General features: G+C 33.8%; 1 protein-coding gene across 1 annotated transcript in view; it reads right to left on the bottom strand.

The window, feature by feature from the left end:
• Nucleotides 1–23,433, bottom strand: part of LOC107530253 (ankyrin repeat domain containing 26) — a 108,120-nt gene that overhangs the window by 34,130 nt on the left and 50,557 nt on the right. Inside the window, exons 18-24 of the mRNA XM_016203938.2 lie at nt 18,315–18,472; nt 14,622–14,673; nt 14,202–14,343; nt 6,703–6,916; nt 4,940–5,123; nt 4,288–4,425; nt 1,318–2,274 (exon numbers count right to left, since the gene is read on the bottom strand). Coding sequence (XP_016059424.2) covers nt 1,318–2,274; nt 4,288–4,425; nt 4,940–5,123; nt 6,703–6,916; nt 14,202–14,343; nt 14,622–14,673; nt 18,315–18,472 — 1,845 coding nt within the window. The remainder of the gene's footprint in view (nt 1–1,317; nt 2,275–4,287; nt 4,426–4,939; nt 5,124–6,702; nt 6,917–14,201; nt 14,344–14,621; nt 14,674–18,314; nt 18,473–23,433) is intronic.

Here is a 23,433-nt window from a genome sequence, read left to right on the forward strand (position 1 = left end):
CTCCATACGCACTGCTTGTGCCCCATCCTGTTTGTACTGTTAGTCGTATATTATTAGCATAATATACAACTGGAAACATATCACCACATATATCAGTTCACCTTCTTTTCCTCATATGGACTCATTTCTCTTGGTTTAATCAAGTTAAAGACACAGAAATTGTAATCCTCCTGCCTAATCAGCATTAGGTTACATAGACAACTGATTCATCCCCACTCTCAATTCCCCTCTCAAGAATCTCAAAGCTTTATAATGTACTGATGCCTCAAAGAGAAATGGGTATGTAGGTGGATCGAGTGGTAGTAAATTCAATACCGTGGAATATTTTCTCTCTCTTTTTTCTTTTTATCAGAGGCTTCAATTAACTTCAGGGTCCCTCACATAGTCAATCTCCTGCTGAAATCCTTCCAGTAGTTTCCTATCTTAGAAGAAATGTGAAGTCATTCTAATGGCCTTGACCTCCCTCCCTGCTACATATAAATTCTGCCACCCCTCATTAGTCTGAAATGGAGATCTAATGCCAAATTAATAAACCACAGAGAGCTACAATTCTTTCTGAAATGGACAAACTTATCTCCAAATGATAGTACTTTGGCCTTGAAATGAGAAATATGAGCAGATTACTTGTAAAAATATTCAAAGAAAATTGTAAATAGTAGTGGAAAGATGAAATCAATTATAGTTTTGTTAAAACTCATCATATTTGTCCCAAATTATGATTTAATAAAAAGTAGATACTTTTAAAGAATTGAGAGGTCACAAGAATATATTACTTGAGACTGAAATATTCCAAATTTAATTCAAATTGACATGAATAAAAATAACATTATACCAACTAAAATGTATAAGAAGCCACTGAAGGAAAGGTACTATGAGATACAGTTCATCTGGAAATCTGAAATTAACTGTCAAATAACCCACTTAATTGAATCTTAATTTCAAAATACTCACTTTAGGTATAGCATTTCCATCTATCTACTTTCTAATGGTATTAAACTATGGTGGCAGAAAGACTAAAATTATTATTTATCAGTGTAAGTCTAAATTATTAATATCAATCTATATCTATTAACAATCTATAACTTAACCTCTTACAATTTCATGGGCAACACAATGTCTTTACTCAAAACAAAGCACCTCTTAGGTCTAATGTTCGTTTGCTGGATACACTATCTGCTTTTAAGCTGATAGAACAAACACATTTGTAATCTATATATTTTTAATATTCAACTAGATTCAACATTTAGCCATCATCAAATATCACTCCAAATTTTCTTTTCGGATATTTGAAAAATATTTATCTCTCTGGATACTTACATCTCTTTCTGCTTTGTCATTTTCATACTGATACATTCTTTCTTTTAAATGATTACACTCATTGATTAACTCCTTCGTTCTTTCATTCAGCATAAGACCTTGCTTTTCACTTTCAGCTTGAAATATTTTTATGATATCCTGAAACTGATCTTGGATATTAATTACTGTCTTTTCTTTACTGTCAGCTTTGTTGTGAGCATCATCCAGTTGCTGTCGAAGCAACATATTTTCACTTTGTAGGTGAGATAACCTTTCTTCTAAGGATCCCTGCTTTCCGATGTATTTATTCACTTTACCTTGTTCCTTTTGATACATGTGTTCAATTTCCTTCTTTTGACACTTTGTTTGGCTTAGGTCTTTTTGTACACCTTCTAAAACCAATGTCCTTTCTCTGAGAGCATCTCTTGTGTGATGAAGCTCAATTTCCAGGCTGTTGAAATTACTTTCAGCTTTAGAAAGTTGTTGAGAAAGAACCTCATTGCTATCTTTTAGGTTAGACATTTCAAAATTCATTTTGTCCCGTAAACAAAACCATTCATCCCTTTCTCGCTGGAAAGCAAGTTGTAGGTCTCTTTTTGATGCCTGACATTGCTCATGATCCTGTATAGCAGTAGCCAGTCTAGACCGGTATGATTCAACTTCTGCTTCCAGTCTTTCTCTGTTTTGTTTTTCATTCTCCAGTTTAGAGTTTAACATTGTATTCTCAGCTGTCAGAACATTAAGCTGTCCATTATGTTGAAATACTGTTTTTGTTAATGTTTCCTCATTCAGTTTTATTGTCTTTTGAAGATGGTCATTCTTTTCTTTGACAATTGCAATGTCCTCAAAATATTTTTTTTCCATTTCCTGGTTCTGATTTTTTACTGTGTTTATTTCCAGTCTTATCTTGGCAATTTCATCCTGCAACATGTGGTTTTCATGCAACAGATTTTTTTCTTTTTCATAACTATCGGAAACCTAAGTAAAACAGAGGAGACTTGTAGCTAATACTCATTGAAATGACATACAGTATCATGATATCCTCTGAAATTAAAGAATAACGTATATGTTTATGTAAGTGGATATCCCACTGGAAAAAACAGAATTGGATCCAATCCTCCAAATTTATACAATCCCTCACAGTTAAAAAATTTAATATAAGATGATGAATCCATGAAAGTAAAAACAGAATCATAAGAGATTTCTTAAGAGTCTCAGAACTGGAAAGGTTTTTCTCTGACTTATCACAAACCCAGAAGGCATAAAACGAAAGATTAATAAATCTGCCTATATTTAAAAAATGAGTGTACGGTCTCAGCCCTGGCCAGGGTGGCTCAGTTGGTTGGAGGGTTGTCCTGTAGACCAAAGAGTCATGGGTTTGATTCCAGGTCAGGACACAAATCCAGGTTGTGGGTTCCGTCCCCGGTCGGGGGTGTGCAGGAGGCAACTGACTGATGTTTCTTCTCTCTCTCTCCTTTTCTCTCTCTCTAAAACCTGTTAAAAAAAACTTAAACAAACCAACAAAACCCCAGGAAACAGAAAGGTTCACAGGACTTGTACTAGCCGGTGGAAATCTTTAAAAGAAAAAAGAAAATAAATAAATAAAAATTGACTGTACAGTCTGAATACACAGCTACCCCACAGTAAGAGTATTAACCCTGCATATATTAGGATAGATTAAATTTCCTATAATTCTTTTTTTCCGAGACTATTCCATAGACATTCTACTTTTCTAATACTTTCATAGTCAGTTATAAAAACTACCTCTACTAATAACTGATCATCTAGGCACTGTCCTAAGCACTTCCTGATACATCAGTGAACTTATTCAGTTATCATAATCTGGAATGGGGAGGTTAAGAAGATAAGCAAGTTCAGGATTTTCTCCAGGTCTTTTGACTCCACAATTCCTGCTCTTGCACCAATCCACAGTTTTTTTCTAGTGTGAATGTAGAAAAACAAAAGCAGCTTTATGTTTCAAAAAAGAAATGGTAAATAAGATAACATTCATAGAACTCCTCTTAGAAAATTATACGATAATTTGTTGCTGCAATAATTTTTATTTTATCTTCATGATGTTTAAAGTAGTAATACGTGTGAAATGGGGGAAAATACACTGGACTACTTTACTAGGAATAAAATACTTATCAATAAAATATCACTAAGTATATATTATGGCATATCATTGTCTTCAAAAGTTCCTTGTACTAAAATAGGATACTATTTGGAGAAAACTGTTACTTTTCTTAAAAGAAAATAACACCTAAAATACGGTCTATAAGCTGCCTACGCTTTTCCTCCTCGCCATCAGTGGAAGTAGAAACTAGCCCCTCTGTTAATGTACAAAGGGTATGAAACCACTGCTCAAAACTGGAACCTCTGTTGTTAGGAGCAATATTTTTGAGATTATGGAAAGCTCATCAATTGCTATGGGAAATATTAAAAGCCTTTCTGTGCAGGAGGCCATAATGAATGTCACTACTTCACTGCGGAAGACAAATGTATTTGAATTAAGAATATCATTTTATCCAATGGATCAAAAATGCCACCCATTTAAAAACTGAGTTTATGGTCTGAATATACAGTGACCCCACAGTAAGAGTTTTAACTCTGAATATATATGGTTGGAGTAAAGTTCCTATAATTCTTTTCTCCCAAGAGCATTCCACATATACTCTACTTTTCTCATAGTCAGTTATAAAAATTACATGTGTTAATAACTGATCATCTAGGCATTGTCCTAAGCACTTCCATATACATCACTGAACTCATTCAGTTACCACAATCTGGAATGGGGAGGTTAAAAAGATAAGCAAGTTCAGGATTTTGTGTATGTGTGTACACACAAACACACACACACACACACACACACACACACAGAGATATATGCTTTAAAATCCTCTATATTTTCCATATGTATAGTATTGGTTTTATAAATATATACACACAAATACATATTCACATTCATTTGGAAGTGAATAAATAAAATACCTCAGAATTCATTTTCTTATGAGCTACTTCTATCTCCTTTCCTTTGCAAAGGTGATTGGTCAGAATTCCATCTTGTAATATTTTGGCATTCTGTTCTTGAGAAAGCTGCCTTTGAATGTCATTTCGCTCTTCTACAACCTAGAGACACATTACATTAGGTTTTTGAACTCATAGCATTAAAAAAAGTCATAAGCTTAAGAGCAGAACCTTTAAAAAAACTGTTAAAAGGAGATGGCTTTTTTAAACACAAGGATCTTATCTACCATGGAAAATTCAAATTTTAATTTAAATCACAGCTAAATTTGTCAAAGAGCAAAAATATATGACCGCAAAATAAAATTTCTTTACATTTGATGACTTCCATCGCAGTCTCAAAGCAACTTAGCCTGTATGTTAACACTTTAAAATGCCAACATGAATGTTTATGTTAATGGTTAAGCTCATTTCTTCATTTAGAAAACATAAACATGGCATTTATTAGATGCCAAGAATTGCAATAAATTAATAGTTTTAATTATATATGTCACATTTTAGATGAGATAACATTTTTGGATTGTTTTAAAACTAAATAATACACATTAAATCAAAGGGACATTAGAAATATTGATGATATACTGTAAGAAATAAGAACGTGTACCAAAGATAAGTTTACCTGATTTAAATTCTTTTTTAAAATCTTCAATTCCATTTCTAGTGTTCTAAGAGTGGTTTCAAGTTGTTGGTTCACTTCAACTTCTTTAATATATTGCTCTTCTTTTTTTCTTAACTGCTCCCTAATTTTGTCATATAACAGATCAGTATTTCTTCTCTTCTCTTTTTCTTCTTTTAAGGTAAATCTGAAGTTAAATGTACTTATCTTAAAACTCATTTTATTAGAAAATAAAATGTTCATTTTATGATCTGGTCCTACATATGCTGGTTTATTATCCTAATTAAATTCCTATGTTCTTGCATTTTTGTCCTTGCCAGGTCTCATGTTTTTATTTCTCACTTCAATCTCTTCCAAAACATACATATACTTGAAAGGCAGCAATGAAAAAACATTCCGCTACTTAGTACACTTTAGTCAATAGTAACTCTGGCAAATATTATAGGAAAGAAAATCTGAAATTATTCAGTGAAGGTAGAATTGAAATTATCCTTTTTCCACAGTCATAATTAATCTTCTATTAGGACAAATAATTTAGTTACTAACTAGAAAGAGAAGTTGTTGTTTATAAACAAGTTTATACATTCACTAGAAATAAAATTTCAGCTTGACAAATCATACCCCTAAAATGATTTACAGTGGAAGTCAGCATCTGCAGATGTTTTTTACAGAAAACATATCTGCTGACAACTATAATCCAAGACTAGTCTAGGGAGTTGATTATCTATTGCTCTACACTTTTTATGTTTCTTTCTTTTGTAACACTTTTTTTTATATATATTTTCACTCGAGGATATGCTTATTGACTTGAGAGAGAGGAGAAGGCAGAGAGAGAGAAACATCAGTGTGAGAGAGAACATTGATTGGTTGTCTCCCACATGTGCCCCGACGAGGAATCAAACCCACAACCTAGGAATGTGCCCTAGGAATCAAACCCGAAACCTTTTGGTGTATGGGACAAAGCTCCAACCAATTAAGCCACACCGGCCAGGCATCTTTTGTAACACTTCCAACTTATCTAGTTGTTCATTATTTACATTGTAATTCACTCTAAATCCCCTTATTAGAACAAGATAGAATTCATATTAAGTCAACAATAAAGAGTGGTATGTACTTTCAATAAAGGCCTTTTAATTAATTTTATCTATGTACAAGAAAGATGCTGAATAAGCTAATCAGTCATGACTTTCCATTTTACTTTTCACTCCATGCATATATTTAAACTAAAACTACATCAGCCTTTTTTTAAAAAAAAATTGTGTCTCTCCTGAGAAAAATGGCCGTTTCCTACTCTGTTGGTGGGAATGTAGATTAATATGAATTGAGAACGATTTAGAAATATGAATTAAAATCATTTTTTAAAAGTTTTTACACATAATCAAATAATACTTTATTAAAGAATTTATTCAGAGTATGTATATAAAATGTAGAAACAGACTTATGTAAGAGACATTCCTGGCAGCATTAATTACAATACACAATAATGAAAAACAACCAAAATTCAACTTGTTAAATAATGAGATTTCCATATGGTGGACTTCTATATGGTCATTCAAATGACATACAAAAATATACTTTAACTTATTGCAAGAAGTATGCACCACTAAAAATTGCTATATTATTTCCAAAAATGTCATACTCCACAATACTACAGAAGTGGTCTTCCCTATAAAATCTTAGAAGTAGACAGTTACAAAACTTGTCCTACATATTTGTAGAATAAAAGTAAATATTCAAATATTTCTTTAAACCAAGTTGTTCAATACCTCAAATTGCAGAGTTCTTGTTCCCATTCCACTTTTTGATGCTCTAACTGTGATTTCATTTCTTTTGTTTCTGATAGCTCCTTTTGTAGTCCACTAACCCTATTTTCCATTTTTTTTATTTTTCTGGTAAGTAGTTCACAGTGATTTTTTCTAAGTTCTATTAATCTTTCATACGAAAGAACTGCATCCTGGATTTTCAATAAACTAATAGAATCTGCATCAGAAAGAAAAAAAGTAGAAAAATATGAGTATTTTTTGTGTATAAAGAACTGTGCATTTTCACACCCATTCATACCTTGAACAAATATATGTTGGGTACCTACAGTGTAAAAGACATTATACTAAGCTCTACAGACAAAACAGACAAGACCCCTGGCTCTTGTTTAGCTTAAAGTCCAGTAGAGGAGAAAGAAAAATAAAATGATAGTTATAAATTACTACAGTAAGAAAACAGAGTTCTATAATCACATAACAGAATTTGATCTAGACTGGGCCCGGGGCAGATTTCCCCATGAAGAGATGGCTACACTGACAAATGGAGGACGAGCAGGAAGCAATCAGACAAAGGGAAGGCGAGCTTTCTAGACACTCCACAGCACCTGCCAAAGTTCTATGCAATCTGCTTCTCGCAAGATGAAGTGACAGGTACTGATTTACCTTCCTACCTGAAGCAAGCAAAAACAAAACAGACAAAATACATTAAAAACTTATTTTCAAGACAACAGACTTCGGGCAGTGACAGACAATGATTCCTGAAACAAATGAAGTGAGCCTAACAAATGTCTCAGCTCACTGCCTTGAGAGAATTTCCAGGCCACAACGTAGGGAGAAGGAACTGAGGTGGAGTTCACCAGGCTCCTTGAGTTAGGTGGTGAAGCTGAGGGTCTGGTGAAACCAAGGCAGGTAGAGATCACAGGTCCAAACCATGGGGAGGAGGGAGCAGAACAGAAAAAGAACCCTGGAGATCTGCAGAGGGTACTCAGCTGAGTAATGAACAGTGCATACCTGTGACGAAATCACTTCAGACCTGGGAAAACAAACATCTGAAAAGAGTACAGGAAACAGTGCCTGGGGCTCACCCAGCACCAGAAATAGTATCTGTTCCCATTAGCCAGGCTGAAAAGAACTCCTAACTCACAGGACAATGAACAGAGCAGGCAGGAAAGTCTGCCTCAGTAGTAGGGCGTAATTAGCCCTTGGCTGAGCACTGCTCTGGATTCACCTAACATTCACAAGAGGAAGACCAGAAAGGATCAACCTGTTTATAAACAACTTAACTATATCCAAAAAGAAATCTCAAAAATATATGTAGAGACATGGAACCTATGTTTTAAAAATCAAATAGCACTTATAGAGATGTAAATTATAATATCCAACATGAAAAATACACTGGATGGGAATAAATGCATATTAGAAATTGCAAAATATAAGATTAGTAAATTTGTCATCAGTGAATTGTGAGAGAACTTAAATGGCTCATGTATAATTCCCCAAAGAAGCGAAAGGAAGGCACAGAAAATACTTGAAGCAACAATGGCCAAAAACTTTCTAAATGTAATGAAAAATATAATCCCACAGAGCCAGGACAGGTCTGGATAGGAGAGAAGAAATGGAAGTATATTACTGTAATCTTCTTATATTACATATGATGTACTATAATATTATTTGAAGGTATAATGTGATTGCTTAAAGTCATTTACCATAAACCAAACACTAAAATAGCAAGAGCTATAGCTAATAAGCCAAAAGAAATACTACTAAATCATAAAAATTACTCAATTTAAAAGGAGACAGAAAAAGTTGAAAAGAGGTACAAACAGTAGATAAGTCAAACAGTATGTAGTATTCCACGGTGTAAATGTCCCACAGCTCTTTTATCCACTCATCTACTGATGGGCACTTGGGCTGTTTCCAGATCTTGGCTATTGTAAATAACTCTGCTATTATGAACAGAGGGGTGCATAAATTCTTTCCGATTGGTGTTTTGTCATCCTTAGAATATTATTCCCAGAAGTGGGATCGCTGGGTAGTTCCATTTTTAAGTTTTTTGAGGAAACTCCATACTGTTTTCCATAGTGGCTGCACCAGTCTACATTCCCAACAACAATGCACATGGATTCCTTTTTTCCACATTCTCACCAGCACTTTTTCTGTGTGTGTGTGTTTTAATTGTTTTATAAATATGTCTTTATTGATTTCAGAGAGAGGAAGGGAGAGGGAGAGAGAGTTGAAACATCAATGATGAGAGAGTCATTGATCAGCTGCCTCCTGCATGCCCCCCACTGGGGATGGAGCCCACAACCAGGGCATGTGCCCTGACTGGGAATCGAACTGTGATCTCCTAGATCATAGGTGGCTGCTCAGCCGCTGAGACATGCCTGCCGGGCACTGTTGTTTGCTGATTTATTGATGGTAGCCATTCTGACGGGTATGGGGTGATATTTCATTGTAGTTTTAATTTGCATCTCTCTAATGACTAGTTACGTTGAGCATTTTTTTCACATGTCTATTGACCATCTGTATGTCAGATTTTAATACCATTTACTCTAAGTGATAGAACAAGTATGCAGAAAATCATCTCAAGTAATCATGGAATACTTAAAAAATACTATATTCTGGGTCATAAAATAAATCTTAATAAAAAGAGTCAGTCAAAAGGATTTACGTCATATAATGTATGTATCCTGGCCACAAAGCAGTCAGATTGAAAATCTGTAACAAAAATATCTCTGGAAAATATTCAAATATTTGGAAACTAAGTAACATACATGTAAATAATCACTGGGTCAAAAAGGTAATGAAAGCCCTTCCAGGTAGATTAGTTGGTTTGAGTGTCGCCCTGATATGATAAGCTGGTGAGTACTACCTGATCCCTGGTCAAGGTACATACAAGAATCAACCAATGAATGAGTAAATAATTGGAACAACAAATCGAAGTATCTGCCCCCCTCCCCGCCCAAAAATCAATTTAAAAAAAGGTAACGAAAAGAATTTGAATTGAATGAAAATGAAAACAAAATATTAGATTTTGTAGAAGGCTTTTACTACAGTACTTACATAAAAATTTACAGCAATGAATGTCCACATTAGAAAAGAAAAAAGGTCTCAAATCATGACCTTGGCTTCTACTTTAAGAAACTAGAAACAGGAGAGCAAATTAAATGCAAACCAATCAGAAGAAAGGAAATAATAAGCATCAAAGACAAAAGCAATAAGAGAGAAAAGAAAAAAAAGAATAGAGAGAAGTCAATGAAATCAAGTGTCTTCTGAGGATCAATAAAAGTAATAAACCTCCAGCCAGGCTGATAAAGAAAAAAAAGAGAGAAGACACAAATTACCAATATCAGAAACCAGAAGTATGACATTATTATAGATTCTATAGATATTAAAAGAATTACAGAGTAATATTATAAAATTTATGTAAACAAATTTGACAATTCAGATGAAGTGAATCAATGTCTTGAAAAACAGAAATTACTAAAGCGAAAGAACAGATAAAAGAATCTAAAGTCCTAGTTAAAGACCTTTCCAAAAAGAAAATTTCAGGTCCAAATGGCTATCCTGGTGAATTCTACCAAACATTTAGGAAAAAAGTAATACCAATTCTACACAAACTCTCTCAAAAAATGAAGAGTAGAAATATGTCCCAACTCATTCTCTAGTACTCTGAAACCAAAACCAGACAAAGATGTTATAAGAAAGAAAACTATGTCATGAGCAAGGAGGTAAAAATTCTAAACAAATCATAAGCAAATCAAATCCAACAACAGATTAAAAGAACTATTGTCATGACCAGATGGGGCTTATTTCCCAAATGCTGGGTATGTTTAACATTCAAAAGTAAAATAGGATAAAGGGGGGTCAAATACATGCTGATGGAAGGAAACTAGACTTTGAGTGCTAAGCACACAATACAGTATACAGAAGTGTTATAACATTGTACACCTGAATTTTATGTTACTCACCAATATTACCTCAATAAATTTAATTTAAAAAAGATCTTTCCACATCAGCTCCAAAAATTTTTTTTTTCAATTAAAACATAAAAAACAAATCTTATAATCACAGGAAGAAAAATTTTTCATTGTGAATCTTTACCTACTTCATATATTATGCACATTACTCACATTCCATTATGCAAGTCTACTAATTTTGTTGACTATTTCACTAAGAGTACAACTAGATGGATGTTTGTAAACCCCAGTGTGACCAATTTACTACTGACAAAATCAAATTTAGCTAATCATTCATTCAAAGACTATAGCAAATAAGTTTGTTTTTGTTTTGTTTAGGAAAGACTCTTTCAAACTAGAGCTATTAATCCAGTCTCCTACCAAGTGAGAGAAAAATATTCTTTTCTTCTGAGCTGTGTAGTCCTAAATTTGTCTTTAATAGTAGTTACAAGTGGGTAAGAGGTTTCTTTTGGGGGTGATGAAAATGTTCTTACATTGTGGTGATGATTGTACAACTTTGTGAAAACACTAAAAACTACTGAATTGTACTCTTTAAATTGATAATTTGTATGGTATATAAATTCTATCTCAATAAAGCTGTTTTATTCATTCATTCATTCATTCATTCCTCACCTGAGGATATTTTTTCCATTGATTTTTCTTTTTAGAGAGAGGAACATTGATGTGAGAGAGACACATCGATTGGTTGCCTCCCGCACGCGCCCCAACAGGGCTGGGATGGAGCCTACAACTGAGGTACGTGCCCTTGACCAGAATAAAACCCCAGACCCTTCAGTCCTCCGGCTGACTCTCTAACCACTGAGCCACACTGGCTAGGGCAAAGCTGTTTTTTTAAAGTAAAGAAATCAGCTGTTATTCACCATACTAATAAACCATGTAATCATATTAGTAGGGGGGAAAAGGCACTGGACAAAACAAGTATTCCTGATAAAAACTTTCAGCAAACCAGAAATACAAGGAATCCTCTTCAATATGATAAAAAAGATCTATGAGAACTCTACAGCTAACAACATAGGTAATAGTGAAAAGCTGAATTCTTGCCCTAAAGGATCAGGAACAAGACAGGAATGATTGCTTTTAGTCCTACTCAGCACTATACCAGAGGTTCTAGCCAGTGCAATTATGCAACATAAATAAACAAAAGGCATCCATATGGGAAAGGAAGAAGTAAATCCATCTTTATTAGCAGACGACATGATCACATAATAGGACCCAGCAAACTCCCACCTGTGGGCCAGGTTGCTAATTTTAGTAAATTAAATTTTATGGGAATATAGTCATGTCCATTAATTTATGTATTGGGCCAGGTTGCTTATTTTAGTAAATTAAATTTTATGGGAATATAGTCATGTCCATTAATTTATGTATTGTCTACTCTCACGCTACAGTGGCAGAGCTGTAATTAGGTGTAATAGAGAATGTTATTGGCCATGAGTCTTAAATATTTACTATTGTTAGTAAAATAGTAGTTTAAGAAAGAAAGTTTGACAACATTTGGTTATGTAGAAAATCTGATAGAATCTATCAAAGAGCTACTAGAACTAACAGGTGAGTTTAGCAAAGTTGAAGGACAGAGAATCAATATACAAAAATCAACTGTATTTCTATATATTAGCAGTGAACAACCGGAAATTAAAATTTAAGATACATTATTTACACTGCATTGATAAATAAGAAATACCTACAGGTAATCTCATAAAAGATGGAAAGACCTATACAGTAAAATATTACTGAGAAAATTAAAGAAGGCCTGTATGCATGGAGACATATGCTCTGATCAGGTATTGAAAATTCAATATTGTTAAAAAGTCAATTTTCCCCAAATTAATCTGTGGATTCAACATGATCCAAATCTAATTTTGAGAATGCTAGCAGACTTTTTTTTTAGAAATTGATGAAATGATTTAAATTTCATGTGGAAATGCAAAGAATCTAGAATAGCAAAACAACCATGAAAAAGATCACAACTGGAGGGTTAACATTACCTGATTTCAAGAACTTTTATAAACCTAAAGTAAGTAAAACACCATTTTACTGGTGGAAAGATGGTCAAATACATTAATGGGACAGAACAGAGTCCAGAAATAAACCTACAAACATATGCTCAACTGATTTTGACAAAGGCAGAGTAGCATGAAGCAGAGAAAATATAGCCTTTTAAACAAATGGTGCAGGAATATATGCATATCCATGTGCAAAGGAATGAACTTGGATCTGTACATCATATGCAAAAGAGAACACAAAATGAATCATAGATCTAAACACGAGACTTAAAACTATAAAACTTCTAAAGAAAATCTTAAAAGAAAATTTTGTGACGTTGTGCTAGGCAAAGTATTCTTAGACATGAACAATAAAAGCAAAATCCATAAAAGAACAAATGGGTAAATTGGGTTTCACCAAAAATAAAAACTCCAGTCTTCAAAAGACACTGGTGAAGAGAGCTAAAAGACGAGCTACAGACTAGGGGAAAACCCTTGCAAAAAATAGAGCTGATAAAGGAATTGTATCCAGAATACATAAAGAATCCTCAAAACTCAACAAATAAGAAGACAAACACCATAATTTTTTAAATGGCAAAAGATCTAGACAGACAGTTCAGAGAAGATACACAGATGTCAAATATGTACATGAAAAGATGCTCAACATTATTGTTATTAGGGAAATGAATAGTAAAACCATAATGATAGATACACACACTACATACCCATTAGAATGGCTAAGGTTTTAAAAACTGGCAATACTAAATGTTCATGAAGATATGGAGGAATTGGAACTTTTATACACTGCTGGAAAGGAATGAGAAATGGTACAATTACTTTAGAAAACAATCCGCAGTCTCTTAATAAGGGATATAAAGGGGCACAAGGAAACTTTTAGGGGTGATAGATATGTTAACTATCTGGATTGTGGTGCTGAATTCATGTGTGTGCACACATGTCAAGACTATCAAATTATACACTTCATATATGTGTAGTTCACCTAACCTAGCTGTTGAAAAAAAAAAGCTCTATTACAGGAAAAAACATATAAGACAGTGGCTATAACATAGATGGAAAGAAGGATAATACAAAATGAAGCTGGAGGATTATGGCCTTTAAACTTATAGCAATAAGAAGTAATATCTGGGTTTTAAAATGGTGAGATCTGAATTTTTAGAATAAGTAAAAATTATGGGGGCAGTGTAGACCAAGGCTTCAGGAGGTGAAATGGCAGAAAACAGTGCTGACCTTATTTCAGTATCCTAGGAGGGAAGTCTCATAACCTGACCTTGGGTGAAGGCATCGGAGAGAAGCAGAGTCAATAAACACACTAGGCTTCCCATCCACACTGAGAAAAGTACAGTGGGAATTATCACAGCTCTTCGGCTGAGAGCAGACAATCGCTCTCATTTTATTTTAGTATAAAACATATTTCCCAGATAAATAGCTCAACACTACGTCCTCTGGGATGCAAAACTAGACAAGGTGTGCATAAGTTACTACAGTATACAGAAAAAGGCTTTAATTTATACAATGGTGTTACCTTTACATTCCAAGCCAAGTTGTTCAATTAACAACATTGGATTTTTATAACTGGAGTACGGCAACTCACAATGTTCTGAAACTGTTTCAGATGACTGAGTTAAATCATCAAGGTCATCCACAGAATTAATTTTCTCTTTAACCTAAAAATAAATAATACTGTTTTTCAAAACGTTGATAAAATATACTCAGTTTACAGAGGTGATAGATATCCACCTTTTTATAAAAGCCAAAACCCAGGTATTCTTAAAAGAACTTATTTTTATCAAAAAGGTACCTTGATCAATAACTAGTGTTTCTAAATCACTTTTTCTAAGTAAAATTCTCTACAACAAAGGAAGGTTTTCTATTTTTCACTATATCTTTTATAATATATTTTTTACTACAGAAAATATTTTTGATAATTTAATTTTTAAAATACCTTGTTCTCTTCACTAGATGTTTTCTGTTCACTAGATGTTTTCTTTGCAGACCTAAAAAACAAACATAAAGTTCTTTTCAGGCGAGTATTAAATACTTAAATACAAAGAATATCTAACCTATTATTTCTTATATAAAATCTCTGCATTTGTAATTAATTTTCTCTAAGGGGGATTAAACAATAAATAGAAAGAAAACTAACATTAAAGGACAAAGACGGTATACTAATAATATTAACATTAAGTATTAAAATTAGATCAAGATGACAGTCAAAGCAGAAGGAAAAACATAATGTTTGTTATTCATACTTTTCACAGGAAGAAATAATATACCACAGTTTTTATTGTCATGTTCAATAAAAATAAGTTTTTACTAGCCCTAAGACCTATTTGGAAAGTACTATTTAAGTCCTTATATGAAGGAAACCCTTTTATAATAATCATGATATTAGCTTCTTAAGGACTAACTATGCAATTAGTATTGTATTATTATGACCATTTTTCATGTCTTAGGAGCATTTTAATCCTCACAAAAGGAGGTAGGCAATATATTAGGTATTTTACAAAGGAAGAAAACGAGGCATAAAAAGGCTAAGTAACTTGCCAGAGTCTATAGAGCTGGTCAATAGCAGAAACAGAATTCAATCCCAGGGAATCTGGCTTCAAAACATGTGTTTCACAATATGCTTTGAAAGTAACACTTACTTTTAAGTGTGTTTAAGCACTATGATGGCAAATGAATTTATATTATTCTATTTCTAGCTATAATTATAAGTAATAATTTCTGAATAGTACACATTTTTTAAAATAAAAAGAATTTTGTATCTAGGCCATATTGAAAACATTCTTTTAATAAACTAAAGATGTTTTTGATAAATTCAGCAATAGGCATTCATTCATCTATTCAACTTATTCACACATTTGACATACACTTATTGAGCACGCAGTACATGTCAATGACACTGTTGTAACAGAAGGCACGGTTTTTATATTTTAGAACTTTACAATCCAAAAGTAATAATCTGTGACAGATTGTTAATAGTTTATTTTTCTATTGTACATACATAAAATCTACCCCCTTTTCCCAGAATCTAAAAGACTATTAAGTTAATATAACCTAATACTTTAGAGTACCTTACAAATCATAGCTATGCATGATGATACTGTCAAAGGCACTATAATACGTAGAATCTTTAAGGGGTAATTAAATTCTATTCAACATGGTCTCAATGTTTATTATTATAAAATTTTAAAATCTGTATATGATTGTTTACCTTTTCGGTAATAATCTACATGTTCAATATACGAGAATATTCCAATGGCTACCAATTCTGAATAAACAACCTTTTATCACAAATCTCTACATGATTGAAGTACTATAGACAATTAGTTAATCACATATACAAAATATAATGTAATACAATTAACAAGCTATCTAATACTTGGAAATGAAAATAAACTTAAATTTAACAAACATGTCCTCCTTTACTGGATCTTTTCCAACAATACACATAGTCTAAAAGCTCCTATCTTAAAATAAAAAAAGAAAGAAAACGCCTTTCAACTCCACATTCTTCTTCCATCATCATCCATTTTTCTATTGCCTTTCTCAGTAAAAATTCTGTAAGGAGTTGTTCACATTTATTCATTACAGTCTGGCTTCCATGGCAACTATTTATTGAAACTGCTTATTGGAAGAGTCAATTGTTATCTTAACCTTTCAAAGGTGTTTGATATAGCTGTGAATCCTCTAACCCTGTACAATATCATATAACATATCACTTTTCTCATGCTTGCAAAAACCACAGAAAGATTTCTCACTTGATGAAAATCATTCAAATCTAGAATATTTTACACTACTCCCATATATAATGTAATTAGTCATATTAAAAGTCTGTAACTGCAACAAAGGGGAAAACATGCAGAAAATTCTTATTTCATAAACGGAATTTTTGTAAATTGTATAATATGAAGTCACTGTTGACAAATTGGGAGTGCTGCATACTGAGATATGCTCTCTATACATGGAATCTAAAGAACTTAATAAACTGATGAACAGAGTAGATTCAATGACATGGAAGCATAGATGAGACTGACGAATGTCAGAGGGATGGAGGAGGGCGGGTGGGTGGAGGGGGAGAGAGTAACCAAAGAATTTATATGCATATATGCACAACCCAAGGACACGGACAATGGTAGGGAGAGGGACTGGGGAGGTGGATGGGACGGGGTTATTGGGGAGAAAAAAGGGCATCTGTAATATTTTAAACAAAAATAAAATTTAAAAATATTTTTGAAAAAAAGGAAAGACAAAGGCATGCATGCAGCGTACCTTTAAAAAGAGGATTCACTACATTAGCAACGCTTTGGTTTATAGCGCAGGGGCAAATGACTGCCTGCAGGCCAAATCCAGCCCAGTGCCTGTTTTTGTAAATAAACTTTTATTGGAACACAGCCACATCCATTCATTTACCTATTGTCCATGACAGATTTCAGAGGCTGGATGGTCCACAAAGCCTAAAATATTGACTATCTGGCCCTTTACAGAAAAGGCCTGTTCACCCAATTTAACAGATTAATCCCATGATATGTTTCTTAATATGTTGAAATGTTTATACTAAAGACATGGAACAAATTGTCATGTGAAATTCCTTGCTTTCAAATTAATTTGCGGGTCCAATATTTAAGTGCATATGTATTAAAACAAAACACAAAAATCTAATAACTAGCAATTTTGAGAGTAATAAAGTAGAGTGCCAATGTAGTATGTAATTTCCTTTTGAAACTCAGCAACTTTAGAAGTGTTTAACATTTGCTTAGGATGTCAAAATTTGATATCATCAAACCAAATGCTTTAAATATACTTCAGTTGTGAAACTATCAGTATGCTGTAGAGCTAACCTCATTTTTTCCAGTTGTTACATACTACATTATTTTACGGGTATAACAGCTTATTTCCTTATTGCTAGGTATTTAGACTACTTCCAACTTTTTGATATGCAATGCTATAAAAAAATGTCCTTAACATATATATGTATATACAGGATGGGGCAAAAGTAGGCTTATAGTTCATATGGAAAATAATACAATAATTAATAAACAATAATACAAGCATAAACTCTGTTTCACATACAACTGTAAACCTACTTTTGCCCTACCCTGTATGTAACATAGTTGTAGAAATATCCTTGATGCATATAAGTATATCATATATCCTTAACATGTCATATTATATGTAATATATAATGACCTGTTGTATGTCTTATATACATAATAATATATAATAAATGTCCTTAGAATGTGTGTGTATATTTATACAAGTCATGTTTTCCTGTAGGATCTAGTTCTGGAAGTGAAACTGTTAGGATAAAGGAATGACACATTTGAAATTTTGAAACATGCTGCTCAGTTAACCTTCCAAAAAAGATGTATCAATTTTATCTAACAATAGTGTATGAAAATGCCCTTTTTCTCACATTTTCCAACCCTGGTTATTTTTTAAATAAAATACTTATCATTATGACTTCAAAAAATGGTATCTCACTGTTTGTTAATTTGCATTCTTCTGATTACCAGGCAAGATTGAATATCCCTAAGTAGAAATACATAATTTGTTGATCATGAATATTAGTTCAAATAAAAATTTGTTTTACAGGGAAATAGTTACCCACTGTTAAATATTGCTATCGGCTCACCAATCAGAATATTCATTCTCCATAATAGGAAATTGTTGGTTATCAGTTTGTCCACTCCTTTGTTGAATTAATCCATCGCTGTCATCAGCACGAGCATTATGGATGTTTCGTGTTACTTCCACTTCACTACTTCTGTGTATCTTTTTTTCTTCTTCAACCTTTAATGAAAGTTTGATATGAAGGATAATTGTTATCACTTTATTCATTAGAAAGACTTGTTGTGTTTTCATTAATTTTATCATTTGTCTCTTAGTTTAATTGTCATGACTTTAATCAATAAAAATATTTTTGTGCTTACTTTAATTTTATCATTACAGGTCTTTGAGATTTTTGTAAATTCTGCTTTATTTCTGTTTCAGTAAAGAAGCAGAATTTTCCCAAGAGTTCAAAAAGGGCTTTCTTAATTCTGTGCTCTTACTCACACCCACTCGTTACTACCTAACATCCCCCACCCGGCTTCTGTTTGCGCAGTGGAGACGGAAATAAAAAGACAAAGATGTAATTCGTCCTTTTCTGTCTTTCCCACAACCAGGTTTAGAGGACTGACATTGCGCTTCAGTAACAAATTCCTCTTTCTGCACTAAGCTATTCTTTCCCCCATTGTCTTTTACGATTCTTTTTGCTTTTTGGCCCTGGGGTTATCAAAAAAGTGACGGTATTCATAAAATATATGCCCCGAAGTTTACCACAACACAGGCACAGAGCGAAGGCGATGAATTGTTAGGTAACGTAGAACCCTGGAAAAGGAGTAATGCTCCCCAAATTTCATACTAAATAACCATAAAATGTTATAGTTGGAGAGTATGGGTACAGAAGTAATTAACTACTTTAGCCCCATATTTGCTGATAATTCAAATACAACCAAGAAAGGTTAAATAATCTGCCCAAAGCTCCTGAAAATGCATTACCTAACATTTTATGGCACCAAAAGAGATGATACAATTCTATAATGCTGAATCAGATAAATTACCAGATAAACTCATCAAATTAATCAGATAAGTTAAAAGTATGATGTTTGCAAAGTAATTTAATGCCTTAGTTTGGGGGGAGGGCTCATCTAGTTTTTCTTTTAAAGGAGACTATCTCAATTTTTGTCTATCTTTAAAAGTCAATGTGTCTCAAAACTCAGTTTTTTACTTGAGAGTTAAATACTGAATTTTCTGCAAAGGGTTTATACTACCTATATGATAACGTTGTACATGTCAAAATTGACCATACTTTATTAAACAAGATAATATGAACGTTTGAGTCTATAAAAACATGAGAGTAATAAAAAACAAAACATATGTCGAGGTATATGTGCTTGCTATGAAAAATATCTCAAAGTGGTCCTGATGGGATTCTAAGTTCAAAAGCATCTAAGATTGCACACATTAAAGCACAAAAATAGATTAGTTCAGTTATGGCAGGTTTTGCTCAGTGGTTAGAGAATCAGTCCTTAGACTGAAGGGTCCTGAATTCGATTCCGGCCAAGGGCTGGTTGTGGCGTGTAAGGAAGGCAACCAATCGATGTGTCTCTTTCACACCATGTTTCTCTCTCTTTCTCTCTCTGTCCCTTCCACGGTCTCTGAAAAGCAATGGAAAAAATATCCTTGGGCAAGGATTAAAAAAAAATAGATTCATTTAGCTGGGAATATTTGTTTATATTGCTTCCCCCAGTCACAGCTTCCTTCTCATTTTATTGTTTATGGAATGCAATTTATATTGAGGCCAATAAACTTAAAAAAAAACCACCTAGTGCTCATTATATTTTTAAAGCAAATTTCTTTATACTTTCTCTGGTTCAGAAGGTCACATGATACATAGCTAAATTGGTTTCCCAGTTCATATGTTCAGAAGACCGACAGAGAGACTTAAGTTGATTAAGGAACCAAAATTATGAGAATGTTTTCCTAAACTATTATTTTAGATGGCTGAAATAATCAGTTTCTAGACACAATTACAAATTTACACAACTCCATTTTACACACAAACGTTTTTCATAAGTGAAAAACCAGAATGGATCAGATAATTGATAAAGAGAAAAACAGAGTAGCATCAAGTGAGCCTCTACTTCTTTTTGAGGTTGAACTTTCTTTTTCCAAAGCCAGAAACTCTTAATTTTAACATGTCTATCTCATTCTTAAAACTTTGTATATCTTGCTGTCATTCTTCATTTAGATATCATTCACAGGTTCTGTCACTATACGGTAGAAAAGAATTCACACTTTCTAATTCATGTTCCATACTTTTACAGTTATTAGCACTAAAAATATCTGTATAAAATGGCTTCTCAAACAAATCTTGATTTTGGTTTTGTTTCTTTAAAAGTATTTGTAACAGTAATCTCATGACTTTTTATTTGAATCATGTGTTTTATTTCATTGCAGCAGGCAAGCCACAAATCAAGAAGGCTTTTTTGATCACTAGGCTGAGGTGTATATACAATGTCTAATTTCCAATTAGTAATGTCTGGGTTCATAATTTTTGTCATCTGCATATCAAACTCTAGGTGTTCTTTCATTTCCAACTTAACTACTGGGTATTTCACTTTTTAAATTTTTTATATCATTATAAAAATTCTTCTCATTTTTGTTAAAACATGTTCAGTGTCTGGTCTGCTATTATTTTTAGTGTAATTTATTTTCATTTTAACAAAGCTTAGAAGATTACCAACAAGCATATCCTGAGGACCCAGAGTACGAATGAGATAGAAAATACTTTTGAGAGTGGGTTCTTCTTGTTCAGGAAATGTTTAGAATACTGCAGAGACAGACAAATGCATCTTTTCCATCACAATCAAGTATTTTATTTGTCAAATTAGAAGGTATTTATTGTAAGCTTGTTTCTTCTTTAGGGTTATCATGTAGTGGCTGTTTCTCAAGACAAGCAGTAATTTTGTATTTTTCACAAATTTTACCAAACTTCTGCTTTAACTCATTTGTGTAAGTTGTAAATTGTTCCCCCATTCTAATTTGCCTTGTTTGATCCACATTTCCTCACTTTTGCAAAGAAGGATGTCCTGAATATGCAGATGTATTCTCTCTGTCCCCTGCTCTATTTATTTTTGATTCATGAGACATTTTTCCAGATGCAAAGTGGAATGTTAATTTGCTTGCTTTGATTTTCAGATGTTTTTGCTGTTGGGGGACATGTTGGTGCAATAACTTTATCCTTAAATAATCAAGTACGAATAAAGAAAAATTATAATTAAAATTTAACCATTAAACTTTTTTTCCTTTTTTTAATTAGATTTATTGGGGTGACATTGGTTAATATGGTCATATAGGTCTCAGGTATGGGTTTCTATGTTATAAGATCTGTATATTGCACTGTGTGCCCACCACCCAAAGTCAAATCTTTTCCCATGACCATATGTTTAGCTACCCCCAAATCACTGGATTGTAATGAAAGAAGTGAAAAATAACTTGCCTTGGTCTAAATTAAAAAACAAAACAAAACATGAACCTGCAAACCTAATTTTGTCAATACTGGAAGTAAGTAATTCATTGGATATTAAGTCTACCAAAAATAAATTGGTAGATGAATTTTAACGTTACAAAGGCTCCCTCACTTAAACTATTTTACCTCACTACATCTTAAATAGTGAGCCCCTACATTGCACTTAAGAATTACTTTTAGGGGGGATCCATGATGGCAGTGGAGTAGGTGAGTTGCACTCACCTCCTCCCAGGACCAAACTGAAATTACAATTAAATTATAGAACAGTCAACCTGAATAACTAACTGATGACTAATGGAACATAAAAACTAAAGCATTTCCCTTAAAATCAGGAACAAGACAGGAATGTCCAATTTCACCATTCTTATTCAACATAGTACTGGAAGTCCTTGCAAGAGCAATCAGACAAAAAGAGAAATAAAAGGGCATCAGAATTGGAAAGTAAGAAGTAAAACTGTCATTTGTAAATAACATGATAGTGTGTACAAGGAATCCTAAACACTCCACCAAAAAACTATTAGAACTGACAAATGTATTCAATAAGTAGCAGGATACAAAATTAATATTAAAAAATTTGCTGCACCATGGAATACTATGCAGCTATAAAAAAGAAGGGCTGGCCAGGCTCCCACAGGCAGCAGCTGAAGGTCCAGAGGGATATCACAGCTGGAGGAGGATTCCCACTGAGGACTCTAGGGCCCAAACCCCAGGCTGGGCTTCCCAGGGAAGAGCACCAGGACTGAGAAAGATGCCCACATAACATATGGCTATGAAAATCAGCAGGGATTCTGTCTGCCAGGGAGAGATAGCTGGAAATGTAGGCACCCTCTTAAAGGGCCAATGCACAAAGTTTCGTGTGCAGCAATTCACCTTGGGTTCCAGCAGAGGAAGGGCAGAGTACACTAGAACTGTGTGAGGAGGATCTAGCGTTGTGGGCTCTGGAGATAGAGTTAAGAGGGCACCAATCTAGGTTCTTGTGCCGAGTCATTACCTCATAATGCAGAGAACATCTTTCACAAGCTGACATTTACCTTCCAAGCAGCTTTTGCCTGGGGGGGAAGCAACTGCCCCATCCTGCTAGAAAACCTCTGGTACTACTCAGTGGAGTTTCTATAGCCTAAGGCTCATTAAGAGAATCAGATTAATCAGTCTGCAGGCAGAGGCAGAACTCAGAGTGCTTAGAGTCTTTACCTGATCTGCTTCTAGACCCAGGCCTTGGAAAAGCAGATTTTGGGTGCATCTTGGTCCTGTCCAAATGCACCAAGCCCCAACAGAGGGGACCTCAAGCCGTGGGTTGTTGATAGCTCCAAACAGCGTACTCAGGGCCAGTCACAAACAGCGTCTGACACTGGCTTACACCAGAGATTGTCCAAAAAGACTGAGAACCCTAGCAGCCCTGCCTTATAGAAACCCACATAGGCAGCCAAAATGGGGGGACAAAAAAACAAGGCCCAAATGAAAGAACAAGAGAAGTCTCCAGAAAAAGAGCTAAAGTAAGTGGAGATAAGCAATCTATCAGATAGAGAGTTCAGAATACTGACTGTAAGGATGCTCAACAGCATGAAAAAATATATGGACACTATGAAAATGACGAGTCAGAAATGAAGAATGACATAGTAGACATTAAGAATACATTGGAAAGAATAAACATCAGATTAGAGGAAGCTGAGGAACAGAT

The sequence above is a fragment of the Miniopterus natalensis genome, chromosome 1 (assembly GCF_054644295.1).
Source record: "Miniopterus natalensis isolate mMinNat1 chromosome 1, mMinNat1.hap1, whole genome shotgun sequence".
In the NCBI taxonomy this organism is placed as follows: Eukaryota; Metazoa; Chordata; class Mammalia; order Chiroptera; family Miniopteridae; genus Miniopterus; species Miniopterus natalensis.